Source organism: Mustela nigripes, chromosome 12, assembly GCF_022355385.1.
Source record: "Mustela nigripes isolate SB6536 chromosome 12, MUSNIG.SB6536, whole genome shotgun sequence".
NCBI lineage: Eukaryota > Metazoa > Chordata > Mammalia > Carnivora > Mustelidae > Mustela > Mustela nigripes.
The window spans coordinates 83,736,297-83,761,611 of record NC_081568.1 but is presented as its reverse complement, the minus strand read 5'-3'; the positions used below and the strand labels follow the sequence as shown (position 1 = coordinate 83,761,611).

Genomic DNA, 25,315 nt, shown 5'->3' with positions numbered 1-25,315 from the left:
TTGGGAAGTACTGTTTTAGAATCCCACAAGCAGCTGTTTCAAATATTTATAGGTAGCTAATTCTCCTACCCCAGTACTTCCAAAAACGTTAAATTCTCAAAAACAAGGGTGAGTACTTTAAAGTCTTGTCAGATGATTCTGATTGATAGACCCCACCACTTTCCTTGCTAAAGTACCCCTCCCCCAGTACATACTCATTCAGAAACATTAGTATAAAGTCACTGAACTAAGCACAGGAACTTTCACATGAAAATGGAAATTGTTATGTATAGAGGAACCATAAATGAGAGTTTTAAGTGTAAACGGGAGTTTTGAGAGTAAAAGGGGGGGGACTATTAACAATTACCCCAAGATAGCATTCATAAAATTAGACCAGTGGTTCTCAGCTAGAGGCAGTTTTGGCAGTATCTGGAGACATTTTTGATTGTCACAATTGGGAGGATGTTACCAGCATCTAGCGGGCAGAGGCCAGGGATGCTGCTAAACATTCTACAATGCAGGACATCTCCTCATGACAAAAAATATCTAGCCCAGAATGTCTAGAGTGCAGACGTTGAGAAACCCTGCCTTAGACTAACTAGCAAACCAGAATATGGTCACTCTTAATTTGGGGTGGGTAAGAATATAATCATACTTTTCCTAAGCTCGGTGAGAATGAAATATTCTTAAACACAAATATCAATAAAGTTTTGAGAGTATTTTTTTTTCCTCAGTAACATTTTCTTAAAAGTAAACATCCTTGGGGCATCTGGCTGGCTTAGAAGAACATGAGCCTCCTGCTCTTGGGGCTAGGAGTTCAAGCCCCACATTGGGTGTAGAGATTACAAAAAAAAAAAAAAAAAAAAAAAAACTTTAAAAAATGAATGAACAGCCTTAGTACGGTTTTAGGAGTCGTAGCAACATCTCTCATGGGAAGAACTGGTTTTGGTGACAACCAGGCTTGGGTTTGGGTCCTGGTTGCACTACTTAGTGACTTGTGATTCACACTAGCTGCTTTATCTCTTTGAGCCAGTGAGGGGTCATTGCAGGCCTGGGGAGAGGTATGAGCAGCATGAGATGGGGGCTGAGTGTGCAGGATAACTGGGCTGGAAGAATCAAGGGCAAGCAAGGCATGCAATTGCTCTTCCTGAGCATTTCTAAAAGCAGAACCTTGGCCACACCTCCTTGAAGGTAATACTTGGTACACAGTTGTGAATACTCTGATGGCAGACCATTAGAGGAAACTGAAAACAAAGCAGTCGGGCTGTTAAATGAAGGATGGACATGGTCAGTTCTGAGACACAGAGAGAAGCAGACCAAGGTGGCCCTGGGTAGGTTTCACCCCTGTCAGTTCACTCCTTCTGCCCCCACATCCACTCCAGCACAAGAGACAAATTATAACTTATGTCTTCCCAGTTAAAACGTGTGCGGGAAACCGAGAAACAATGTAAACCTCTTCTGGAAAGGAACAAGTGCCTCGCCAAGAGGAACGATGAGCTGATGGTGTCTTTGCAACGCATGGAAGAGAAGTTAAAAGCCGTTACTAAGGAAAATTCAGAAATGGTGTGTATCACAGACTCTGCAAGACTGCAACTTCCCTCTTTATGTTACACCACTAACCTTACTGCTCTTTCCGAGTTTGTTTTTAAAATACAATGCTATTCATGAAAGTTGGGGTTTTTCCCTGTGTAAACAAGGAACCTTAAAGGAAGAAAGCAAGAGAAAGTTGCTGGCTCTGAATTTAAAGGGGTTTCTAAATTTGCAGAATGGTAGGAGTGCTTTGGGATTTGCATACTTTCCAAAATCTTCCCAATAGAGAAGCAAACTTTCAACATAGCTCCTCAGCCACAGAGACTTCCTTCCAAGAATTTCACTAACGTGCTCTTTATAGAACTGTACGATGGGTGCTCTCATCTTCTGAGACATTGCGTAATAGTTGAGAAATAGATGCTACCACTTGAATTATGTATGGACGGTGATAAGCTCATGCACTCTTAACAGACTTACAGCACAGCTATCGAGATCTTCAGACATCCCTGATGATTTTGACATGTAGAAAATACAATATACTTGAGAGTTTTCGTTGATGGCATCTGTGAAGCTGAGCAATTTTCACATTTAGCTGGAGCCTCATAAAGTTTCTACAGATATTTTATGTGAACTGTTCAAGTTTGGGAATTTTGAAGTCTCTACCTATTCTTTCTTCTTTTCTAATCCAGAGAGAAAAAATAACATCCCACCCACCCTTAAAGAAATTAAAATCTCTGAATGACCTCGATCAAGCTAATGAAGAACAAGAGACGGAGTTTTTAAAACTTCAAGTCATTGAGCAGCAGAACATTATTGATGAGCTCACAAGGGTAGGTCTTGATGAACCTATAAACTCTAAGCTGTTTCCAAGGGCAAGTAGCTGAGAAATCAACATACACTGGAAGCACTTAATAATTTCTGATTAGCCCTAAAGGCCCACGTTTATATATTCAATACATAAGTAGGTTGAAGAGCCTCTACTCCAAAAATAGTTGATATTATTAAACTGATTTATACATTTTCAGTTATAATCCTTTGTTAACTAGTTTGGTAACACAAATAGTGGCTGCAGAACACCCTAAAAGAACTTCCAAATGCATCGTCATGTGAGTAGGTAGGTAGTGTGGGTATACCTTATAATTGCATTCCAGTATCAAGATTCTGAGACTCAGAGATTAAATATTTGGCCAACAATAACAGGATCATATGCCTCTTATTTCCCAACATTTAATTCAGTGTCTAGCACATAGGTACAGTTTAATATTTGTTGAATGAACCTCTGTCGAAGCACTTTTCACTCTGCCTTGAACACCATGCACAAACTTCCAGTGTGGGTACAGGGAGACCAGTGCAGAAGGTGACATCGTAATTGCATGACAGAGTGGAAATTTCAGTCCTGATCTTCTGACCATGACCTCAGTGACTGTAGAGCTGTTATTACTCCCATTTACATCTGGTCAAGGCCTGTTTTGCCAGCAGCAGTGGACTAAGACCTTCAGACGCCTTTCAGTTTCCTCTTTGCCTCTCTGTCTTTATTCCATTATTGTTATCTCTGGTCACTCTCACTTCAGGACCAAGCCAAGGGCCAGAGAGTTGAAGAACCAGCAATTGGGATTGGGGGGGACGGTTAGTCAAGTGTCTCCAGAGTAAGGTGAGCAAGCTGATTTATTGCTGTTGAGGGGAGAAAAGATAATTTTAGGTTATAACTATTTGTGGTTTATCCTTTTAAAATCATCTATGTTGAATTAAAAGGCATATACTGTATTAGAGTAATCTAAGTATAAATTTTCAAAAGTTTCAGATATATTGAGGTTTTATAATAAAAATATTTTTACATGGCAAGAAATCCTAAAGGTTAAGATCACTGGCATAAACAAGATCATGTATTAAATATGGCCTTCTAAAGCAGTGTGCCTCTTACTTCACATCCACATCCTTAATTTCTAGAAAATCCCAGAATCACTCAGCCATACTTTTCTTGACTTTGAGTATCTGAACTTAAGCTAAAAGTTTCTTAAAGGAATTTGATGTGTTGGGGTGCCTGGGTGGCTCAGTGGGTTAAGCCTCTGCCTTTGACTCAGGTCATGATCCCAGCGTCCTGGGATCAAGCCCCGCATTGCGCTCCCTGCTCCCCAGGGAGTCTGCTTCTCCCTCTCCCTCTTTCTGCTGCTGCCTACTTGTGCTTTCTCTCTGTCTCTCTGTCAAATACATAAATAAAATATTTTTTTAAAAAGGGAATTTGATGTGTTGACTCATATTATCCAGACTTTCAGGGAAACTAAGTGTCACTTATTTAATCTACCTTTAAATTTATACAGTAAATATGTTGGCTACTTAGTGGATGAGCACCAAATTCCCAGAATATCTCCATCCACAGCAACAATGAATCAAGAAATCAATTGTGTGTGGGAGGGAATAGATTGTGATTTCTAGATATTCTTTGAGTTTCCCAGAACATTCCAACTACAACAACCCCCCCCCAAAAAAAACCCCACTAGATTACTCTAACCCAGTAGATACTCTGTTCCCATCTTCAGAGGCTACAGGTGAGAATAAGAGTCTGAGACAGCTTGCTATGCCTTTCAACTGATTAAATGAAAAGAATAAAGTTTATGCAAAATAGCACTTTTTTAATACTTATATAGAAAGTAATTTTGGGTTTGAGAAAACTGAAAAATTGTGCTTTGGGAAAATATGAGTATTTTCAGAGCTACTTGATCTTCAAGTATAACAAAGGATTCTGATGAAGAAGACAGTGTACCTCCTTATTGGGAGGCTCTCAGATCCACATAGATTATCAGGAAAAGGTGTAGTGTATTTTTACTTAAAAAATATCTAAGTATCAGGGGAGCTGACTTAATTGGTTAAGCAACCAACTCTTGGTTTCCACTCAATTCCTGATCTCAGCATCATAAGATCAAGCCCAGCACACCCAGCGTGAAGCCTGTTTGAGATTCTTTCCCCTCCGTCTTCCTCTCCCTTTGCTCTTCCCCCTACTTGTGCGCACTCTCTGTCTCTCTCTCTCTCTCTCTTTCTTAAATAAATAAATAAAATCTTTAAAAAGATCTGTAAGTAGCAAACCTTAAAATTGCCAAAATTACAAAACACAATCTTATTTTAAATAGAAAGGCATAATGCTTCAGGGGAAAACCAACTCTATAATTGCAAAGGGGTGGGGTGCGGACCACCTAGAAGGAAACATGTACCAACTCAACATCTGAATTCTTCATCTGTTTTCCAGGACCGAGAAAAGCTCATCCGTAGGAGAAAACATAGAAGAAGTTCCAAGCCAATTAAGGTAATGGGAAAACTAGGTTATCAGGCTTTTGCCACAAGCTCTGTGAAAGAAGTGAGGCTTGCCAAGGAATCTTCCTGCAAAGATGTGATAAATCAAATGTTCCTAAACTGCAGCAAACCATGGGCTCTATTTGCTAGAAGAAAATCTCTTAATAGTTCTTAGAAGTCCAAAAATTATTACATTATGGATTTTAACCTTTAAGGTTTGCTTTATTATGACTTTATCTGAGCGAATAAGGCACTAGGTTTGATGTCGAAGGCATTATCTGACAAGCTGGAGAGTCAGACTACAAAGAATATGCAAGAGATACACATGATTTAATGCCTCCTGGTGAACAACATTAGTGTCTCATACTCACCCTGTAATTATTAGTATATTTTTATTATTCACTTGAAGAGTATTATTGATACTAGTTTGATTTTATTATTCCATTGGATTTGGATACTATTCTGAGAATGATTACTAGTAACGGTACACTCAGTCCACCCATATCTGTATAGTCTCTTATAATCCACAGAGTTTTGTTAATTTGTTTATTTGTTTGATTTTGTTTTGATCAAGTACGTTATTTGATTTGGATATGAGATTGGATGGTAAAACTTACAATTTGATAATCCCAAATAGGTGCCTGGACTTTAAATGTCTTGATTATATTTTAAGTACTGGAAAGAGCAAATCATATAAACTCCTCATGATATAAAATGTAATGTAAAATAGGCTCCAATGTTTCTATGAAGAGATCAAAATATCCATGATATTCCATTCCTCAAAAACATCATAAATGAAACAAAAGGAGACACACTTGTATAGGAATTATTGTGTTCATTCCCAGAGTGTTTATTTCCTCCAAGAAGCACTAAAGGACCCCTGTCTTCTGTGTCCTTTTGCACATATGCCGGTTGATGGTGCCCTGATAATATGTTGACTTTACCCACTTCTAGTTGTGTCAGTAAATATGTACTTTCCCTCCCCTAGAGGCCTGTTTTGGATCCATTTATTGGCTATGATGAGGACTCCATGGATTCAGAGACATCATCCATGGCCTCGTTTAGAACTGACCGAACACCAGCTACTCCTGATGATGACTTAGATGAAGTAAGCTTTTCCACTTCTCTAGTCTTCTGTGATATTATCACCAAATCTTTCATTTAAAATGGAGAGAAAGCAATGCACTTCTTATATCCTATCTGAGCTGTGCAAAATGATCACACAATAGCTCCATTTTTACTTTGTTACCTCTTGGAAAATAGCTTTGCCAATGTCATGTAACCCTTTTACGACTTGTCTAAAATTCCGTTCTGTAAGTTGAAGACTTTTTTCAAACTTAAAAGTTACTATCCCAAATTCTTCTCACAAGGAAGGTGAGGACCGAGGAAGAGGCTTAGAAGAACAAGCTTCTAGATACAGTTGAGGACAGGGTTTAGCAAAGTGTGCTTTGTAGACTGCCATTGTCAGAATCATCTAGGGGGGGTTCAATCACAGTGAAAATTCCTGGACTCTACTACATACCTCCTGATTCAGGATCTTACGGGTAGAACCCCCAAATCTGCATTTTTCACAAAGCTCCTTGGTGATTATATTATGCTCTGAAGTTTGAGACCTAAAGCTGTGAAAGTATGTATATATTTTTTAATGATATTTTTATTTTTAAATTTTTCATAAACATATAATATATTTTTATCCCCAGGGGTACAGGTCTGTGAATCACCAGGTTTACACACTTACAGCACTCACCATAGCACATACCCTCCCCAATGTCCATAACCCCACCCCCATTTCTTCCAACCCCCCTCCCCCCAGCAACCCTCAGTTTGTTTTGTGAGATTAAGAGTCACTTACGGTTTGTCTCCCTCCCAATCCCATCTTGTGTGAAGTATATTTTTAAGTTTATCTCAAGATCAATCAAGAAATGTTGCATATGGATGTATGGAAAAGAATTGAGATTAAAACTCTATCATTTCCTCCCATTCGAATCCAAAAGCTAGGTGTAACTTCTTCTCATTTGGATCCAAAATTGACTGTAATCCAAACCAAAAGAGTAACCAATCATCAGATATGTATAAATAAACAAACGCCTCATATTAACAAACATTAAGTATTTATGTGATGTCCATCTTAAAAGTACTACAGTGTTTATGTCTATGTACATACTTTAAAATTAAGAATCAGATCACAGGGGGGAAAAAAAAGCAAAGAAAAGAAAATCACAGGGTGCCTGGGTGGCTCAGTTGGTTAAGGTCTGCCTCTTGCTTTCGGCTCAGGTCATGATCTCAGGGTCGTGAGATTAAGCCCCATCTCAGACTCTGCACTGGGTGTGGAGCCGGTTTGCGATTCTTTATCTCCCTCTGCCACTCCCCCACACAAAACTTACTTGTGGAGCATAAGGAATAACACAGAGGACATTGGGAGATGGAGAAGAGAAGTGAGTTGGGGGAAATTGGAAGGAGAGACAAACCATGAGACTATGGACTCTGAGAAACAAACTGAAGGTTTTGGAGGGGAGGGTGTGTCGGGGACTGCCTCCGGCCGGGAAAGTCCCCGCCATTACAAGAAGGTGCTTGGCTCACTGCTAGCAAAACATGCTGCAAGTATACAATGAACTTTCTGGTGAAGCCCGCCTAAAGGAGGACATAGTTATTGGCTGTATCAAATTTAATCAGCATAGTAACAGGACTCTCATTGGCTCTCCCCATTGCTTGACCCCTTATTGGTCACCCTGCTGTATATAAGCTAAGGAAGTTGATTAAATAAACGGAAATGAAGCATTAACATCATACCAGGCTCATTGGGTGGATGGGTGAGCCTGGTGGTAGGTATTAAGGAGGGTACATATTGCATGGAGCACTGGGTGTGGTGCATAAGCAATGAATCTTGGAACACTGAAAAAAATAATAAAATTACAAAAAAAAGAATAAAATTACACTGAATCCCATATCAAACAGATATTTACTTCTCTTTATAAAGTGGACAAATGTTAGTGTTTCACATTGAACACAGGACCCAACATAACCTAATTATTTTTTGGCTTTTTTTGTAACCTCAAGAGTTTAGCAGCTGAGGAATCTGAGCTACGATTTCGACAATTAACAAAAGAATATCAGGCCCTCCAAAGAGCATATGCCCTCCTGCAGGAGCAGACTGGAGGTATCATCGATGCTGAAAGGGAAGCCAAGGTCAGTATACATCTGGGGAGAGGGCTCTGAATTGACTTGCTGCAGTCGTAACATAAAAGTACCATGCACATAAAAATATCAGTAGGATAGCTTCCCCTGTATCTTCTCCACTGCGGCTTTTGAACTGTTTTATCTTTTATGTCAACAAACCTTGCATCTAGAGACATTAGAACCAACTTAAATCGATTCTTTTGTTCCTTTAAAGATAGTAGTTCTTATTCTTGCTATTTGAAAGCTTATATTTTCAAAGCTAGGCAATATTGAATTTTGATAATCCATTTTTTTTTACCTCCTTGCTTGGAAAAAATACTTCTGTGGTTAGCCACTTTGTTCTCTTGGTTAATAAGTGCACAGCATTACATTGACAACTTCCAAAGAATTTTCACTGACAATATCTCATTTAATTTTTATGACACCACCCTAAGGCAGGTGTTTTATAAAAGGTAAGTTCGAGGCTCTGAGGGGTTAACTAAATTGCCCAAGATCCCATAGCTAATTAATAGAAAACTTGGATTGGATTGCACCTAAAATCTTGCTGGGTCACATGTTCTTTCCATTACATCACAACTGCCTCTCATAAGCTTATTAAAAAAAAAAAGCCACATACATACAATACTAATACTTAAAATTTTGTGAGTGCTGTGTGGCAGGCTTGGTTTTAAGCACTTTCCATACATCATCTGATGCAATCCTCAAACAACCCTATGAGTTAGATGCTATTCTTAGCTATGTCCTTTTTATAGGAGAGGAGATAATAGCTTAGTAGGAGTTAAATGTAAATTAGCTAGGTTGAAACTAGGATATATAGCTCAGTTAGATGAAAGCTAGGGTATCAACCTCATGTTTCTGAGTTCACAATCCTAACCACTGGTACCATAACTGCCTCATAGATTAATTCACATGGGACAAAAAGGATTATGCCCACCCAGTGATTTTATCCTATTTCCCAGTTTAAAGGGTATGTAGTGTGCTGAGGAATGTTGTAGGACCTACTTGTAGTTGTTTAATGGGACAGGATAGATATTATAGTTGTGTATTTTTAAATTGTAACATACCTACGTACACATGCATATTTATACATAAATGAATATAAACATTTTTAAAAAACACTGAGGGGGCACCTGGGTGGCTCAGTGGGTTAAAGCCTCTGCCTTCGGCTCAGGTCATGATCCCAGGGTCCTGGGATCAAGCCCTGCATCAGGCTCTCTGCTCAGTGGGGAGACTGCTCCCTCCCCCCGCCTACTTGTGATATCTGTCAAATAAATAATAAATAAAATATTTTAAAAATAAATTTAAAAACACTGTGATTTGAAGTAGATAGGCAGGCAATCATTAGAAAGGGATGTATGTGTGTTCCTTCGTGTTTATTCCCTAATACGTTAATAGTTGTGGTTTTCATGATTAGCATGTATGAAGCATTCTCACCAACATAGGGTTGGCTAATTAAGATAATGGTATACATCTTGTTTTTTGAAGAGGTGATGATGTAGAAACCAGTTCTTCCTCTCACTTCACCGCCACCTCTAAATAAAGGTTTAGGGGCACTTGGGTGGCTCAGTGGGTTAAGCCTCTGCCTTCGGCTCAGGTCATGAGGTCATGATCTTAGGGTTCTCGGGTTGAGCCCTAAATCAGGCTCTCTGCTCAGTGGGGAGCCTGCTTCCCCCTCTCTATGCCTGTCTCTCTGCCTACTTGTGATCTCTCTCTCTCTCTGTCAAATACATACATAAAATCTTCAAATAAATAAATAAAGGTTTAGTGTTATTTCTGGCCATGAAAGTCAAAGAAACTTAACCATTCTCAGCAAAATAGTCTAAAACAAATCAAGATGTTAAAAAAAGAGTAATAGAGTAAATTGAGAGAAAGTAGAAATGCAAGAATAGGGGTGCCTGGGTGGCTTAGTTGGTTAAGTGTCCCAACTCTTATTTTGGCTCAGGTCATGATCTCAGGGTCGTGAGATCAAGCCCTGCATCAGGCTCTGCTCTCAGCACGATGTCTGCTTGAGATTCTCTCTCTCCCTCTGCCCTTACCCACTCTAGATTATATGCCCCCTGTCTCTCTAAATAAATAAGTAAAATATTTAAAAAAAGAAAATGCAAAAATAGATAACATAGATGAATGAGTATCATGAAAATAAAAGATGTAATCATTTTGATAAAAGAGAAAAATAGATTGTAGTCCATTCTCATTTAAGGTTAAAATGATTAGTGAAATTAAGTTTGGGATTTTTTTAATCTGATAAAGTTAAATATGATGCTCAACAGTCCAAAGATATATTCTCCTCCCAATGAAGAATAAGAAAAGGAGGGGCACATGGCTGGCTCAGTCATAGCATGCAATTCTTGATCTCAGGATTGTGAGTTCAAGCCCCACAGTGGGTATAGAGATTAAGTGTCCCAACTCTTATTTATTTCTTTTTTTAATTTGACAGAGATCACAAGTAGGCAGAGAGGCAGGCAGAGAGAGGAGGAAGCAGGCCCCCCGCCAAGCAGAGAGCCTGATGCGGGGCTCAATCCCAGGACCCTGGGATCTTGACCAGAGCCGAAGGCAGAGGCCTTAACCCACTGAGGCACCCAGGTGCCCCAAGAGATTATTTTTAAGAAAGGAAGAACTGGGCAGAGGGGACGAGGGCAGAGCACCTGGGTGGCTCAGTCAGTTAAACATCCATTGCTTGATTTCGGCTCAGGTCATGTTGTCAGGGTTGTGAGATCAAGCCCCCCCTTTCAGGCTCCTCAATGGGGAGTCTGCTTGAGGTTCTCTCTCTCCCTCTTCCTTTGTTCCTCCCTACCTTCTCTCCCCTTAAAAAAGAAGGAAGGAAGGAAGGAAGAAAAAGGATCTCTTCCAATGCTGACTTTATTCCACATTATACTAAAGAACCTATCAAGATCTTAAGATAAGTAAAAAATATATGTATGGGCAAAAAACAAAGAACCCACTAATTTTTCATAGAAAATAAGGTCCTATGTAGGAAGAAGACAAGAGAATCTGAAAACAAATGAAGTTAAGGTTGCTCCATAGAAGATCAGTGTCCAAAAATGCTGATACACATACTCATCCCACATACACATCATTCATACATACATACATCTGGATCTGGATCTAGATTTAGATTTAGGGCACAAAGTTGGCTCTGAAAGAATGGCAAGTTTGGGGAGAGGCAAAGAGGGAGAAGGCTTTCCAGAAGAGGAATTATTAAAATAAGAGAGAAATGTAGGGTTAAAAGGTATATTTAGGAAATGAGATCACCAGCAGATCAGGGGTAAATTCTGTTGATGAGTGGTGGGGGAAAGACTGCAAATATAATGGGAGTTCTCACGTCTCACCTGAAGACTTTGAATTTTAACCTGGTGGTAAAAGGAACCATGGAAAGTTTTAGGCAAGAATTTAGATCCTAAAGATAGTTTTAAAAGGTTCTTTGGTCATAGACATTTTTTTTTCTTCCTTGTTGAGCTCTGATGAAGAAACATAAGGCGGGTGGGGGGAAATATTGAGTTACCATTTATTTTACTTACTGAGTTCTGGAATTTTGATTTCACTAGGCTCAAGAACAGCTGCAAGCAGAGGTGCTAAGATATAAAGCCAAAATTGAAGATCTGGAAGCGACTCTGGCTCAGAAAGGGCAGGTAGGCATTCAATTGCTGGTTCTTCTGCACATGCAAACAATTCAGTCCGACCGTCCTCTAGCCCCTGTGCATGGGCCATACCCAGGACACGGCTTGGCTCTCCACAGTGACCTTTCTCAGACTGTGTCAGAATGTTCAACTCGATGTTTCTGTCCCTGGTGTTTTTCTGGCCAGAGTGTGAACCCCGCTACAACATGAATGAGGTTGGGCAGGAAAGAGAAGGCCAGAGGAAGAGGAGCCCTGTACTTATAGCCTAGAGTGGTCGCAAGCTACTGAGACAAAGACCCGCCTCTCTTTGCCTCTATGCTACATTTATGGTTCTGCATTTTAATGTTTTCCATCCATATGTATCTAGCCTGTGTGCATTCTGACCCTTTTCACTTTTTGCCTGTGTGGTCACTTCTGAGTCCCCGGAAGGCTGGTCCTGGATTATTCAGTCTGAAAAAGTTAGAGATTAGTGAGTGTCGATGAAAAGGGGGTGAAATTTTCCTGGCAACTTTGGCCCCGATATCTTTTGAGGAAGGAGCTGATAACAAAGGGTGGGTGTCATTTACCAGCCATCAGCAGGCCACCAACCTGGGTGAGAAGACAACTCTGGCCAAGTGGTTTGACGACACACGCCCTCTTGTGCCACTCTGAAATGCTGACTGCGCAATATTCTTTGTCAAACAGGACTCACACTGGGTAGAAGATAAACAACTTTTCATTAAGAGAAACCAGGAGCTTTTAGAAAAGGTATGTTGGGCGCAACACCCTAGTGGGGCAGAGGAGAAAATGATGAGAGATCCAGGAGCAGCAGGGGGTCCTCTCAGGAGTGGCACCGGGGCTGGGGAAGGGGAGGCTTTTCCGGCGCTGCGCTCTCCTCTGCTGCGTGCTCAACTGCATTCCTGTCACCGCCATTACCATCAGTTAGTGGCCTGTGTGCATGGCTCTGTGCTGGCGTTGTGCCGACTTGAGGGGATGTGATCCCGAAGCCTATTGATTTGTTGACTATATATATATACATATATATATATATATATATGTATATATATATACTGTTTGTGTACTGTACATACATATATACACATACACACACACACACACACACAGGTGCATACATACTATGTGGTTGTCCATCTACAAAAAGCACACTACAAATGGGACTTGTTATTTTGTGCAAGGCATGACAGAATATGACTCCAAGACCCCACTGCAACCCAGAATAGACTGTGTTCTCACTTTTAATCGTTTTGCTAATCTTGGCTATTTATATACATACACATACATATATATATATTTTTTAAATGGGAGAATATTTTAAAAGATGTATCTAAGGCACAAAACAGCATGTCCAGGAGGTTGCTCAACAAATCAAGATGCAAAAGCATGGTTTAGGCCCAGTAGATAAATTGATTTGTCTCTGAACATAGGCTTTGACTGGGGCAATGAAATACAACAGAGACCATTTTAAATTTAAGGTGGTTTTGTCTTTAGTATTTACTTTCTGTAAATCTAGTGAAAAAATTGCAAAATATATTATTCTTGGGGGAAAAAAAACGGACTTTGAAAGCCCATTTGAATAAGGGAAATAATTCTGTAGGTTCATCCATTTGTTATGTAGAAATTATTTTAGGATTTTTTTTCTGCCAGTATTCAGTAGCCTTGGCTACTGAAATTAACCACAACACTCTCGTAAGCATGAGAAGGGAAAGAAGATGCTTATCCTTCCTCCCCTCTAGTCTAGCAAAGTCCTTAGCTTACCTCCCTTTCTGAAGGACAAGATAGCGCAGATGTGTAGAAGGCGGGTGGGTATTCCAGGATTGGGAGCAGGTACTTTCGGGGTTGGAGGGTCTCTATAAAGATAATTCATCACAAGTTGGTCCTGTGAGCCATTGACCTGATTGCCAGTGTTAATTGCCAAAACCAGGAATCTCCCCAAATATCCCATCTTGGATCCAAATGTAAGATTCTAAGTAGTAGACACTCTTTGGTCATCTAAGTCAACTTCTTAAAACTTTTGAAAGTTCGCTTGACCACAAATAGATTTTGTAAAAAAAATTTGACTACATTAATTAATGTCACTAATATTTCAGTAGTTCCCCATCTTTATTTTCCTATAATTGTTCTATGTCCTGAGGCTATGAGAAAAAGCTTTTTAGTAGTCTTAGAGATGCCTGGTAATAAGTGTTAATTACATTTCTTTAGACTTAAAAACTAATTCCCATTATGTCTTCTGTCTGATTTTATTCAGTCTTGATTTCTTTGGGCTAAAAGGGGGAATTCATGGGCTCAAGTTTCTGTGAGTAAAAAAAAATCACAGTGACAATAAAGCTAAACATCCTACTTCAAGTGGGTATACTTGGGAAAGTAAGATTCATCCTATGATTAAAAACCCCTGGGTTGTTATTTCTAAATTCAAGATTTTAAATAGTTCCTGTGTGTAAGGCCCACTCACACAGCTCATATCTCAAGGCAGCCCCAAACCTATTACAGATCATGAAAATGTTTGGTCCCTTGTAGACATGGACCTGTCTTATAGGGTGAGGCATGTTTTACAAAACTTACTTAATTCCATGCTTCATCACGTTACAGGAGAATTCTTACAGGAAAACAGAGGGAAAAGGTGTCACTTATAAATGGGTAGACAAAGGAAGCCTCTTTTGGTAGGGAATGTTAGAGTTCTGTGTTCAAGGAAAAGTAGGAGTTCCTCACACAGAAAAAGAAATGGAGGGATCCCCTTTTAGGCAGAGAGATGAACAAAGACACAACTCCTGGCAGTTGGTCCACACGGTAGATGGGGTGTTCCCGATTCTTGTGTGCGAGTGATCACATGTGAGTGTGTGCATGTACAGAGATGACTGTGAGAATATTTAAGGCTAGAAAGCTAGGTGCTGACCAGAGTATAAAGGTTTTTGAATCCATATTGATGAGTTTGGCTTTATTCTGTGGGTAACTGGAACTCAGTAAAGTTTTGTATATGATCAGAGCTATTAATATGAAATTTTTCTGATCATTTGTAACTCAAAAACAAGAAGTATCAGTCTCCACTATGTACACCATTAAATGTAGTGCCAGGACACCATCCCTGACCCACAGCAAAGGCCTAATTAGTACCCTCAGATTCACTACTCAGAGGGTCCCCAGACATTATCTCAATAGCATTTTCCCCTATGATGCAAAAAGTCAACCAAAGGATAACTAGAGAGAAACCCTAAGACTTATTTTATTCACATCTACTTGGGATTTTTTATTTCACAGTCTGGATGATTTATTCACCAACTAAATAAGTGCTCTCCATGCTTGCTTTGCTAAATTGTAGACGGTTTTTGCAATGTTCACCTAACTTGAGGATTTACTTTATTAGATAGAAAAACAGGAGGCAGAAAATCACCGGTTACAACAGGAACTACAGGATGCCCGAGACCAGAATGAGCTGCTGGAGTTTCGAAACCTAGAGCTAGAAGTAAGGAAATGATGATGATGATGATGATGATGATGATGATAAAAATAATCATTAACAATTAACATGCACTGAACGCATCCTATGTGTGAGATGCTAAATTAAGCATTTCAGATGCCTACTGACAATCTACCTCACACCCGTAATCGAGATTTTATAGATGAGGCAATTGAGATTGAACAACTTGCCCAAGACCTGATGCAAGTTAGAATTGTCTGCTCAGATACTATACTTTTCGACACATTGCCTTCAAGAACAAGAGTGAATAATTTTTAAATAATTTACATAATAGATTTCAAACTTCGTTGATACTTCATAGCTTTTAAAGTAATCATTTCCATCCTTCATTGAATTGTGACTCATAAAATGTTTCAAGAATTATATTTCCAATTGTGTTAAATACAAAAATATTTTGTTACACACTTGAATTCGTGAGTAAACTTTTTTAATCTATAACACATTTATGCAAAAGGCCAAGAAGCAAGGTAACTTGTTTTAGGAAATACCTTGGTTAACCTGACCAAATTTCAGTCTTTTTTTTTTTTTTTTTTTAGTAAAACATATCAATCAAATCAGATTTTTATTGTATCACAAAGAATCTGGCCTGGGGGGCACCTGGCTGGCTCAGTCTTGTGACTCTTGATCTCGAGGTCATGAGTCCAAGCCCCATGCTGGGTGTAGAGATTGCTTAAAAACAAAACAAAACAAAAAAACGGGCACCTGGGTGACTTAGGCAGTTAATCTTAATTTTGGCTCGGGTCATGATCTCAGGGTTGACATGAAACCCCATGTTGGACTCCACAGTGGGAGTGGAGCCTGCTTAAGATCTCTCTTTCTGTCCCCTGCTTTCCCTCTCTAAAAAAAAAAAAAGAAAAAAGAAAAAGCCTGACTTCTTTGAGGCACCTAGCTGGCTCAGTCAGAAAAGTGTGCAACTTTTGACTGGGGGGTCATGAGTTCTATCCCCACATTACAGGTAGAGATTACTTAAAATTTTAAAAAAACAAAAACAAAAACAAAAAGAAAACTGGCTTAGAATCTCATTGAATGTATGTGGATACATAAAGATAAGAAAATTTCCCATTGGATGGCTCTCTTATTTTGCCCGGAGTTTCTTTTTGAGGGTTTTTGGGGGGGGGGGTTGTTTTTTTGTTTTGTTTTGTTTTCAAATTAGATCTGGATAGAGTTAGAAGTTCATTTTCCTCAGTGAGGAAGAGCAAAGTCCTGTTTAGTAGCTCACAAATCTTCAGCTCGAGTGGATTGAATATGCAAAAAGGCCTTTAGCAGCCATAAAACTTCGTGGGTCAAAAGACCGTTCTCTGTGACACCTGAAAGCTCTAAATATTCATATAGTTTAAATGGGAACTTCACTTCTGACATTTCTCTGATCAAAAAATTTGCAAGACTAAACGACAGCATCTATAAATTCTTCTACCATACCTCTTAGTTGATCAGTCAGTTCTTTTCCATTAAATTAAAGCATGAACATTTTGAGTTTGATTTTTTTTTTTTTTGCCACATGACATTGATAAGCTACTGCAATAGCATTAAAGAGAGAACACACACAACTGATTTAATGTTTGATCAGTTGTTTCTTTCTTTTTTTTTTTAATTCCCATATATTCTTCACTGTATTTCAAGGAAAGAGAGAGACGATCCCCTCCATTTAACCTACAAATTCACCCATTCTCTGATGGTGTAAGTGCTCTACAGATCTACTGTATGAAAGAAGGTGTCAAGGTAGGCAGATACTCAATTTTTTATGTTTGTAAAAAGTAGAAAAACTGGGAATTGGAAAGGGGAAGGTTGTTCAAAACTAAAAAACTTTTGTTTTTTAGTCACTGGGGGTTATTTTGATACCAACTATGTAGCAACTGAAAAGAGTTGCATCTAGGTGTCAGGCTGGCTCAGTTAGTAAACCCTTGAACTCAGGGTTATGAGTTTGAGTACCATGTTGGGCATTGGAGCCTACTTAGAATAAATTTTTTTAAAAAAATTATTAAGAAAAGATGTGTGACAGATGTATGAACAGGGATAGCAGAGAACACAGGAACAGAGCAGGGTAAAGAAGATACAGATTCAAAATATTAAAATAATTACCCTTAGTTATCTAGGGGAAATATTAAATAAACCCAGTACTTTGATAAACAGATTTCAAGTATACCAGATAAAGTATTTGTCGAGTCCCATTGTTATGCTGTTCTAAGTACTATGGGATTCATAAGCTTGGAATTTTGATGTTTGAAGAGACCTTAAAGATCATCTAGTCCACCATCTCTTTCCATTACATTTAATTTAGGGAAGATTTTTCTTTTAGAAGGACTTATGATTTATAACATGTTGTTCATTTAGATAAAATGTACTTCTGTCTTTAAGGATATTGGGATCCATTTTAAACATTAAAGTTGAATGGAGGTGGCTCCATCTCCTGGAAAATATATTGTCCTTCAATGTAATGAAATCACGTGGTGGATATCAATCCCAGAGGGAAAGCTGGGAAGCCTCCTGCTGTTCCTAGTCTCTCCTTGACCTTGTGCATGGCCCTTCCTGCTCCCACTTGAGCTGCCAAATAATACCTGCTTTTGTTGCCTTCTCTTTACCTGTGAAACTGAGGTAGAGCTCACCATTCCTGGTGGTAAGGGTTGGATGGACTGGTATCTGGTTGTAAGAGAAGAGAGGCGTACTAATGAAGTAAAAAGTGGGAGGAAAATTAGGCAGTAAAATTGTGTTTCCTTGTTTTCCGTCCTAAACCCCTTTCATGGTGTTTAAACTTCTGTCCTTCCTCAACTGCCCCAAAATTTGTAAAGCAGAGGAGTTTGTTGGCTTTTTTTTTTAATTCAGCTCTAATTAAATGAAAAGGACTTTACTTTGTCTTTTCCTGAGATACTTTTCTTAGATAAATCTCAAACAACCTACTCTAGCGGATAAAATTTATATGCAGGGGAACTTTTTCAGAGAGTTCAGCTGCTTCAAACTAACTCAAGAAATATAGATAAAATGAGCTATTTTCCATAGCATGAAATTAATGCTAAAAAATGGAATGCGCTGTAGTTTTTTAAGTGGCAGTCAAAATCTCAACCAGGTCAGAATTCCATTAATTAGAATGAAATTAGTTGATTTTATTTATTACCTGTTACTTTTCTCTCTACCTACAGTTTATCATAGTTCAAAAAAATTGGCAATTAATAAGAAAAAAATCTAATGAAAGAATGCCAAGTTTGTACTGTATCCTAGACTCTTTCACATACCATCTCTTTATCCTCAAAATCAGCCTATGAAGGAGGTATTTTGGAACTGTTGAAATTGAGAATGAACTGTTAAGTTATTTGCCAGGTTCACGCAGCTTGGAAGAAGCAGAGTGAAAACATAAAACCATGTGTGCCTGATTGAAAACAACCCAAGGAAGTATGGTTCTTAAAATGTCTTCTCATTGTTAAAGGTCAAGCGGTGATAAAATAGTAAGCCGCATTTATGTCTTTGATTTGAATGTATTCCTTGATATTGCAGGATGTGAACATCCCTGATCTCATAAAGCAGCTTGATATCCTGGGTGATAATGGGGTAAGTAATGAACTGGTTAAGGGCAGTAAATATATGAATTTGCCCAAAGAGAAGCAAGAAATACTTGCCAGGGCATCATGTGTAAAATAATAGCAAGTGAGAAGCCATGTTCACTTAAGGCTGTAGCTCTTTAAAGAGAATCAATCATTTATCAAACAAGTCAGTTGAGGGGTTGTAAGGCTGTCCGGAAGGCAGTGGCAGAAATGAGAACTGGTGAAGTGCTTTTCATGAGCTGGTTTCACATTTGAATGCCGACCACATCTGCAGTGATTAAAGCTAATTACCTTCTCACTGTTGCCTAGAGCCATCTAGCATGAAATTAATCAGTCATGCAGTTGCAAATGCTGCTAAATAGTAGGGTTGGTGGCAGCCCCATAAAAATGGACCAGGAAACTATAATCTCTTTTCTTTTTAAACACCTTCCAGGCAGGGTCAAGGCATATTAATTCAGTGGGAGGACCATTCATTGAGATATTATAGGAATGATGCATATAGGTTGAAGGAGTTACCCATTTTTTACCTTGAAAAATCATCAAAGGAGAGAACAGAATCCATTAAATCACATCAAACCACTATGAAAAGATTACTTGTTATTTATTTCATTTTGGTTTCTGCTTTTCTCATAACCTACAAAGTATGCACGCAGAGAAACACAAAATCAAATCGGTATTAGAGATATAAAAGAAATCACATTTAATGTCCTTTTACATGTTTTGAATGAACTTTTTGTTGAGAACTGTTACTAAGTAGAATGTTATGTTCCATACATGCATATGTGGTAGTATCTATGGCAGGCAGAGGGCAGTATGTTCGGATAGTGCAAATTATTGTTAACTATCCTCAGCCTCTTTTCTTTATTTCTCTCGCTCTTTTGTAGAACTTAAGAAATGAAGAACAAGTGGCCATAATTCAGGCCAGCACTGTGCTGTCCCTGGCAGAAAAGGTAATACATCAAACTAACATTCAAATCATCTCAATGTCTGACTTCACACCTAAAGAGCAGGGTAGGGTTGAAGGATGGTCTCTTTGCACATGACTTTGTGTTACTGAATACCTAATAGGTATCCTTTTTTTTTTTCAGGGTGATACAACCCCAATAGAATGGAAACACACACAAAAAAATTCTACACACTGATCTGGGGTGGGTGGATAATTCTTGCTTTGTAGTCACTTAAAAAATGGAAAACTTTCTGCATTACCTTATCCAAACAATCCCTCCCAAACTGGGACAGCAGTAAGGAAGAGCTTTGTCAAGAGATGGTAAAATGGTGCCTGGCTCTTGTTATGAGCTCTTCCCTGGCTGCGTACAGACCAGTTGTCCCCAACTGATTCTGTAATTCGGTGTTGGCTCACTGCAGTCTCATTCAGAAAACCCAACCTGGGGACTGGCAGAAGAGCAACACTGAGTGTGCTGTGGCCCCCTTGTGTCGAAACCTGGTAAATGGTAGGAAGAAAGACAAAGAGCTAAGTGGAGAAGCTTGATGACGGCTGTGTTCGGGATGCAGCAAGAATCAGCACATACCTGAGAGGCTTGTGTACGTGGTTGGATACTGTATAAATTCCTTGAGATGCTTTCTTAATTCCTAAATGCGTAGAGTTTGTTATAAATTAAATGAAACCATAAACTTGCTGATCTGCCTTCTCTAGTCTGAAGTGAGGGAATCCTCCAGGTGAAATGACCTATTGACAAATCATGACATAAAGGGAAAAAAATGTAGGGAGAAGCAAGGACTGCTATAAAACAAAAAGTTACTTAAGAAATATTGAAATGATCCTTTTTTGGATCCTGATTCAAGGACACTAAGTACGGAGAAAAGAACATTTTGCTGACAGCTGGGGAGATTTTAATAGGACCAGGAATGAGATAACAAAAGGAGTTCATGTTTATTTTGCAAGGTATAAAAATGGTCTTTGAATTAAGGATTTTTTTTTAAAGGCCTTATCTGTTAGGGATATATACTGAGGTATTTACCTGTGAAATGATATCTGGAATTTGATTTGTAAAAAACTTACTTCCTTTATGATTTAATTACAGACCTATCACTTTACTTCTCCACAAAAATTAATCGCACCACATTATCTCTAACTTAAGGTCTAGAATCCAGAACTTGCCATGAGGACCTCGAGGATCTGGCCCTTAGCTGCTTCTCCAGGATTCCACTTGTTTCTTTGGTTCATTGCTAAGGTCCAGCCATATACAAATCCTTCTGGGACCCCAGTCTTCTCTCTCTGTCTCTCTCCATCTCTATCACTGTTTTCATCCCTTGGCCCTTTATACTGTTCTCTTTGCTTAGAAGATATTCCTGTCTTCCTTTTCTACCTTGGTCTGGCTAAATCTGAACCATTAGACATCCCCCACATAGGGAAGCCTTCTTATTCACCCAAGTCCAGTCAGGGGCTTTTTTCTCTGTTTCCACAGTGAACTATGCATCTGCTACTATGACTTTTAACAACTATAATGTGGCTGCTCATTTTTTGCTGTTGTTATATGCCCCCCAACCACGTGCTGCTAGACTTTAAGCTCCATGAGAGCAAATATGATATCCATATTTGTTTGCCTAGCTTTTCACAACAGTCGAGCCCATCTAAGAGGTGGTCAACAAATGTTTACTGAAGGAGTGAACAAGTGACTATGAATGTCCACAGGACAGTGTTCCAGTGACATCCAGTTGGATGAAGAAAACACAAGTCTGTATTCCCAGGTCTGCTACGTTTACTTGGCAGCGAAAGCCAGAGTGTCTCATTCAGTTGGACTCCTAAAGGACTATAATTCTTTATTGCAAGAAAAGTCAACTTAGTTTGGGAATACCAAGAAAATTTGCCTTTCTATAAAAGGCAAGGATTCGGACATGAAGGAAATGAGAGATAAATGGAAAAGAAAATATAAATAGGAAAAAGAAAAGGGAAATGGGTCTCTGTGCCTCACATTTACTTAAATTATTGGAAGAAATCTTCCATTCCCTGCCCTGTGTGATGGGTGGTGCAATTTGAACTTGACCATAATTAATACCTGCATAGGGCTTCTTTTACAGTTGGCACTGTTCTAATAGCCAAAGTCTTGTTATGACTGTTCTATGTGAGGAATTTCATATGAAAGGAATCCAAAGCACAGAGAAGGTAGGTAGGTAACTGCCCCAGTCACGCAGCTAGAAAATGATGGAATCAGGATTCATACTCAAGCAGTCTGTTTGCAGAGTCCATGATCTTCTTAACCGCTGCACCCAAATTCCCTTTAAGCATCTTATTGAAAGCAAGAGGTGCCCTATGTGGAGCCCATAGGACCTGCTCTTTTAGAGCTTTGGTGAATTGGTTTGTGCCTCCACTCACCTCCTTTGCAAGACAGGTATGAGGGGTTCAGTTGAACATGTACGGAGGGATGACAGTGTGCTTAGCACTGAAGATTAATTGGAAGAATTAGTACTCCTATAGTCTGGGCAGTTACCTTCTGTGCAGGTCTTCACAATTCACAAGTTTCAAAGTCACCTTCTACCTTTGGGAATTGCAAATGAATATTTCTATCTCCCAGGAGTTCTTCTTCTTCTTCTTTTTTTTTTTTAAGATTTTATTTACTTATTTGACATACAGAGATCACAAGTAGGCAGAGAGACAGTCAGAGAGGAGGAAGCAGGCTCCCTGCTGAGCAGAGAGCCCAATGTGGGGCTTGATCCCAGAACTCTGGGATCGTGACCTGAGCCGAAGCAGAGGCTTTAACCCACTGAGCCTCCCAGGCGCCCCTCCCAGGAGTTCTAAATGTGAATCTTGAAGTTTCTGATACTACAACTTTGAATAGCATTCGGCCGCCTAGGAATATAATCTATATATAGATTATAATCAGAGATTATATATATAATCTCAGATATATAATGTAATCAGAGATTGAACCTAGACAAATGACCACCAAATAAATCATCTTGTGACTTTATATTAAAAATAGTAAGAGCAGCGACGCCTGGGTGGCTCAACTGATTGAGTGTATGATGCTTGATTTTGGCTCAGGTCATGATTTCAGGGTCAGGGAATCGAGCCCCATGTCAGGAACCACACTCAGCAGGGAGTTGGCTTGAATTTCTCTCTCTCCCTCCCACTCTGTCCCTCCCCCTGCCCGTGCTCGCTCGCTCTCTCTCTCTCAGAAAAAAATAGCAAGAGGGGCACCTGGGTGGCTCAGTCAGTTAAGCAGCTGCCTTCAGCTCAGGTAATGATCCCAGGGTCCTGGCATCGAGCCCAGAGTCAAGGTCGCTGTTCAGCGGGGAGCCTGCTTTTCCCTCTCTTGCTACCCATGCTTGTGCTCTCCCTGTCTCTCTCCCTGTCAAATAAATAAATAAAATCTTAAAAAAAAAAAAAGAAAAAAAAGGTTAGAACAGCGACCATAGTGAGAACATGTTATGGGCCAGGTATTGCACAGATCTCATTATTGTTTACAGCTGTCCTATATTCATCCACTGTTTGCATTCTCCACATGAGGACATTGAGATGTGGGCTTCAGGAACTTCTCCTGCATCACAAGTAATAAGGGCTTCGAGTCAGCACACAAATGTGTATCTAAAGCCCATGACCGAACTGCTTCAATTTATTATACTCTTAAAAACACTGTTTACAAGAGAATTTGTTTCACAATGATAAATGGGCAGCAAGTGAAAAGAAGCATTTTGATAAAGCTTGATGGTATATAGTTGCATTATGAGGCAATTTACCCATGACTTTTGATGGAAATTTGCTTCAGGGGGAAGTCACATGCATATACAAGAACTCAGATTGTATCCCCTCCAGTCTCCCTGGGCATTTCTTCTTTTGCCTAGGCTGTCAGATAGGTGTCACCTTATGAATATCAAGGCCTTGGTATATAGAAAAAATGCTCAGTGTACCACATGATTTATCACAGATAAACTAAAAAAGAAATTTCTAATAGTAAGACAAGTTTTTAACAGTTTAGAAGTACAAAAACACACTGTAACCCCAAACTAGAATTTATTGGGTACCCAGTATATTCAATACACTGTGAATAGTGCCTTACATTAATTGTATCCTTTAAGCCTCAAATTATTAGCCTATTTTTTAGGAAAGAAAGTTGAGGCTTAGAGAAATCAGACAACCTTTCAAGGCTGTACATCCATGAAAAACTTGAATTGGGATTAGACCCAAGGTAGTGTGCCTTTAGAACCCCCACGATTATAATGCCCAGCTGCCTCCCTGAGGGATAAGCTGATATTTAACTTAGGAAAGACCCATTATAATAATTAGTTCTATTAAACCAAATATTTGGTAAGTTCATGCTGTGTTATTCAAGATCTAATTTTACTCAGGGTGCTAATCAGTGTTAACATCAGTGCCATTTACCAGGATGGTATATTCTAAGTATTATGAAAGGTGGGTGTTTTTTTTTTTTTTTAATGTGATTTAAAATGTCTCTACTCAACAAAAATGATTCTTCAACACTTAGCTGTTGGCAGCTTCATACACTGAAAAACTGCTATTTCTCCAATCTCACCTGGACCTTCTTTCTTTTATCATGTTTTCCCCAACCATGGAGAACTGGATATCTCTTCTGCTTGAAACCGTTCTGTCATTTTTGCCTAATCATCTCTGACTTAGATTCATCGGACTCTGTTGCAGTTGTCACTTCCAAGAAAGCCTCCTATGGTATTCTCTAAGGAAGGCAAAAAAAAAAAACCATGTTGATCTTATTCACCATCAAAACCTTAGTATGTAATGCAGTCCCTGACACATAGTAGACATCCATGAATGCATTTGTTGAACGAATGAACAAATGAATGGACGTATGACTATATTTCCTGACCTAAGACATAAAATGCACCAAGTTTTCACTTCAGTTCTTCTCTGCTTCTGAGATATAAAAATAGACAAAGCAGCTCAGTAGACTGCACAATATACACCATATCAGGCAATCGTTTCAGACTTTTTTGTCTTGTTTACTCCTTAGTGGATCCAGCAAATTGAAGGAGCAGAGGCTGCCCTACACCAGAAAATGATGGAATTGGAAAGTGACATGGTGAGTACAAAGATGAGGTATCAGAAAAACAAAGAAAAATTGATAAGGCAAATGGAAAACAACTATTTTCTACCAGTTTTATCTGGCACTGAAAAGCAAGTTTGCAGCTTTCCAGTATTTTGTGTACAAACTATGGAACAGAATTCCTGGAAATATCCCATAATTTCAAGTTATATTCTTCAAAAATACATTGTATTTTAAAAATATTTCTATAAACTAATACTGAAGAAAATTTCAATTAAGTGGTTTTTTCCCTTAGGCTAAATAATTTTTCCACCATATAGAGTCATAGTTAAAATTACAGAAATGATGGGTGTAACTCTGATTTTAAAAATCTCCAAACCATCTCATGCCCATTAGGATGACCACTATCAAAAAACAAGATAAATGTTGGTGGGCTTGTGGAAAAATTGGAACCTGTGCATTGGTGGTAGGAATGTGAAATGGTGTGTCGCTACTAAGGAAGATACTATGGTGGTTGCTGAAAAAATTCAAAATAGAATTACCATCCAATCCAGCAATTCCATGTTTGGGTATATGCCCAAATTTATTGAAGATAGAGTTTCAGAAAGTACAGCCATGTTCAAAGCAGCATTATTCACAATAGCTTAAACATGGAAGCAGCCTAAGTGTCTATCAGCAGATGAATGGATAGCAAAATGTGGTCTATATATACAGTGAATATTATTCAAGCTTTAAAAAGAAAGG

At 39.0% G+C, this 25,315-nt stretch overlaps 1 protein-coding gene across 9 annotated transcripts in view; it reads left to right on the top strand.

Annotated features, from left to right (window-relative positions):
* Positions 1 to 25,315, top strand: part of JAKMIP2 (janus kinase and microtubule interacting protein 2) — a 173,003-nt gene that overhangs the window by 119,677 nt on the left and 28,011 nt on the right. For 7 of the 9 annotated variants that reach the window (XM_059417862.1, XM_059417870.1, XM_059417863.1 and 4 more), the window contains 12 exons: positions 1,396 to 1,542; positions 2,199 to 2,339; positions 4,751 to 4,807; positions 5,783 to 5,902; positions 7,852 to 7,980; positions 11,517 to 11,600; positions 12,273 to 12,335; positions 14,947 to 15,045; positions 16,681 to 16,779; positions 18,547 to 18,600; positions 19,478 to 19,543; positions 24,539 to 24,607. In XM_059417862.1, coding sequence (XP_059273845.1) covers positions 1,396 to 1,542; positions 2,199 to 2,339; positions 4,751 to 4,807; positions 5,783 to 5,902; positions 7,852 to 7,980; positions 11,517 to 11,600; positions 12,273 to 12,335; positions 14,947 to 15,045; positions 16,681 to 16,779; positions 18,547 to 18,600; positions 19,478 to 19,543; positions 24,539 to 24,607 — 1,128 coding nt within the window. The remainder of the gene's footprint in view (positions 1 to 1,395; positions 1,543 to 2,198; positions 2,340 to 4,750; positions 4,808 to 5,782; positions 5,903 to 7,851; positions 7,981 to 11,516; positions 11,601 to 12,272; positions 12,336 to 14,946; positions 15,046 to 16,680; positions 16,780 to 18,546; positions 18,601 to 19,477; positions 19,544 to 24,538; positions 24,608 to 25,315) is intronic. The other 2 variants (XM_059417864.1, XM_059417871.1) reach the window with 1 other exon arrangement.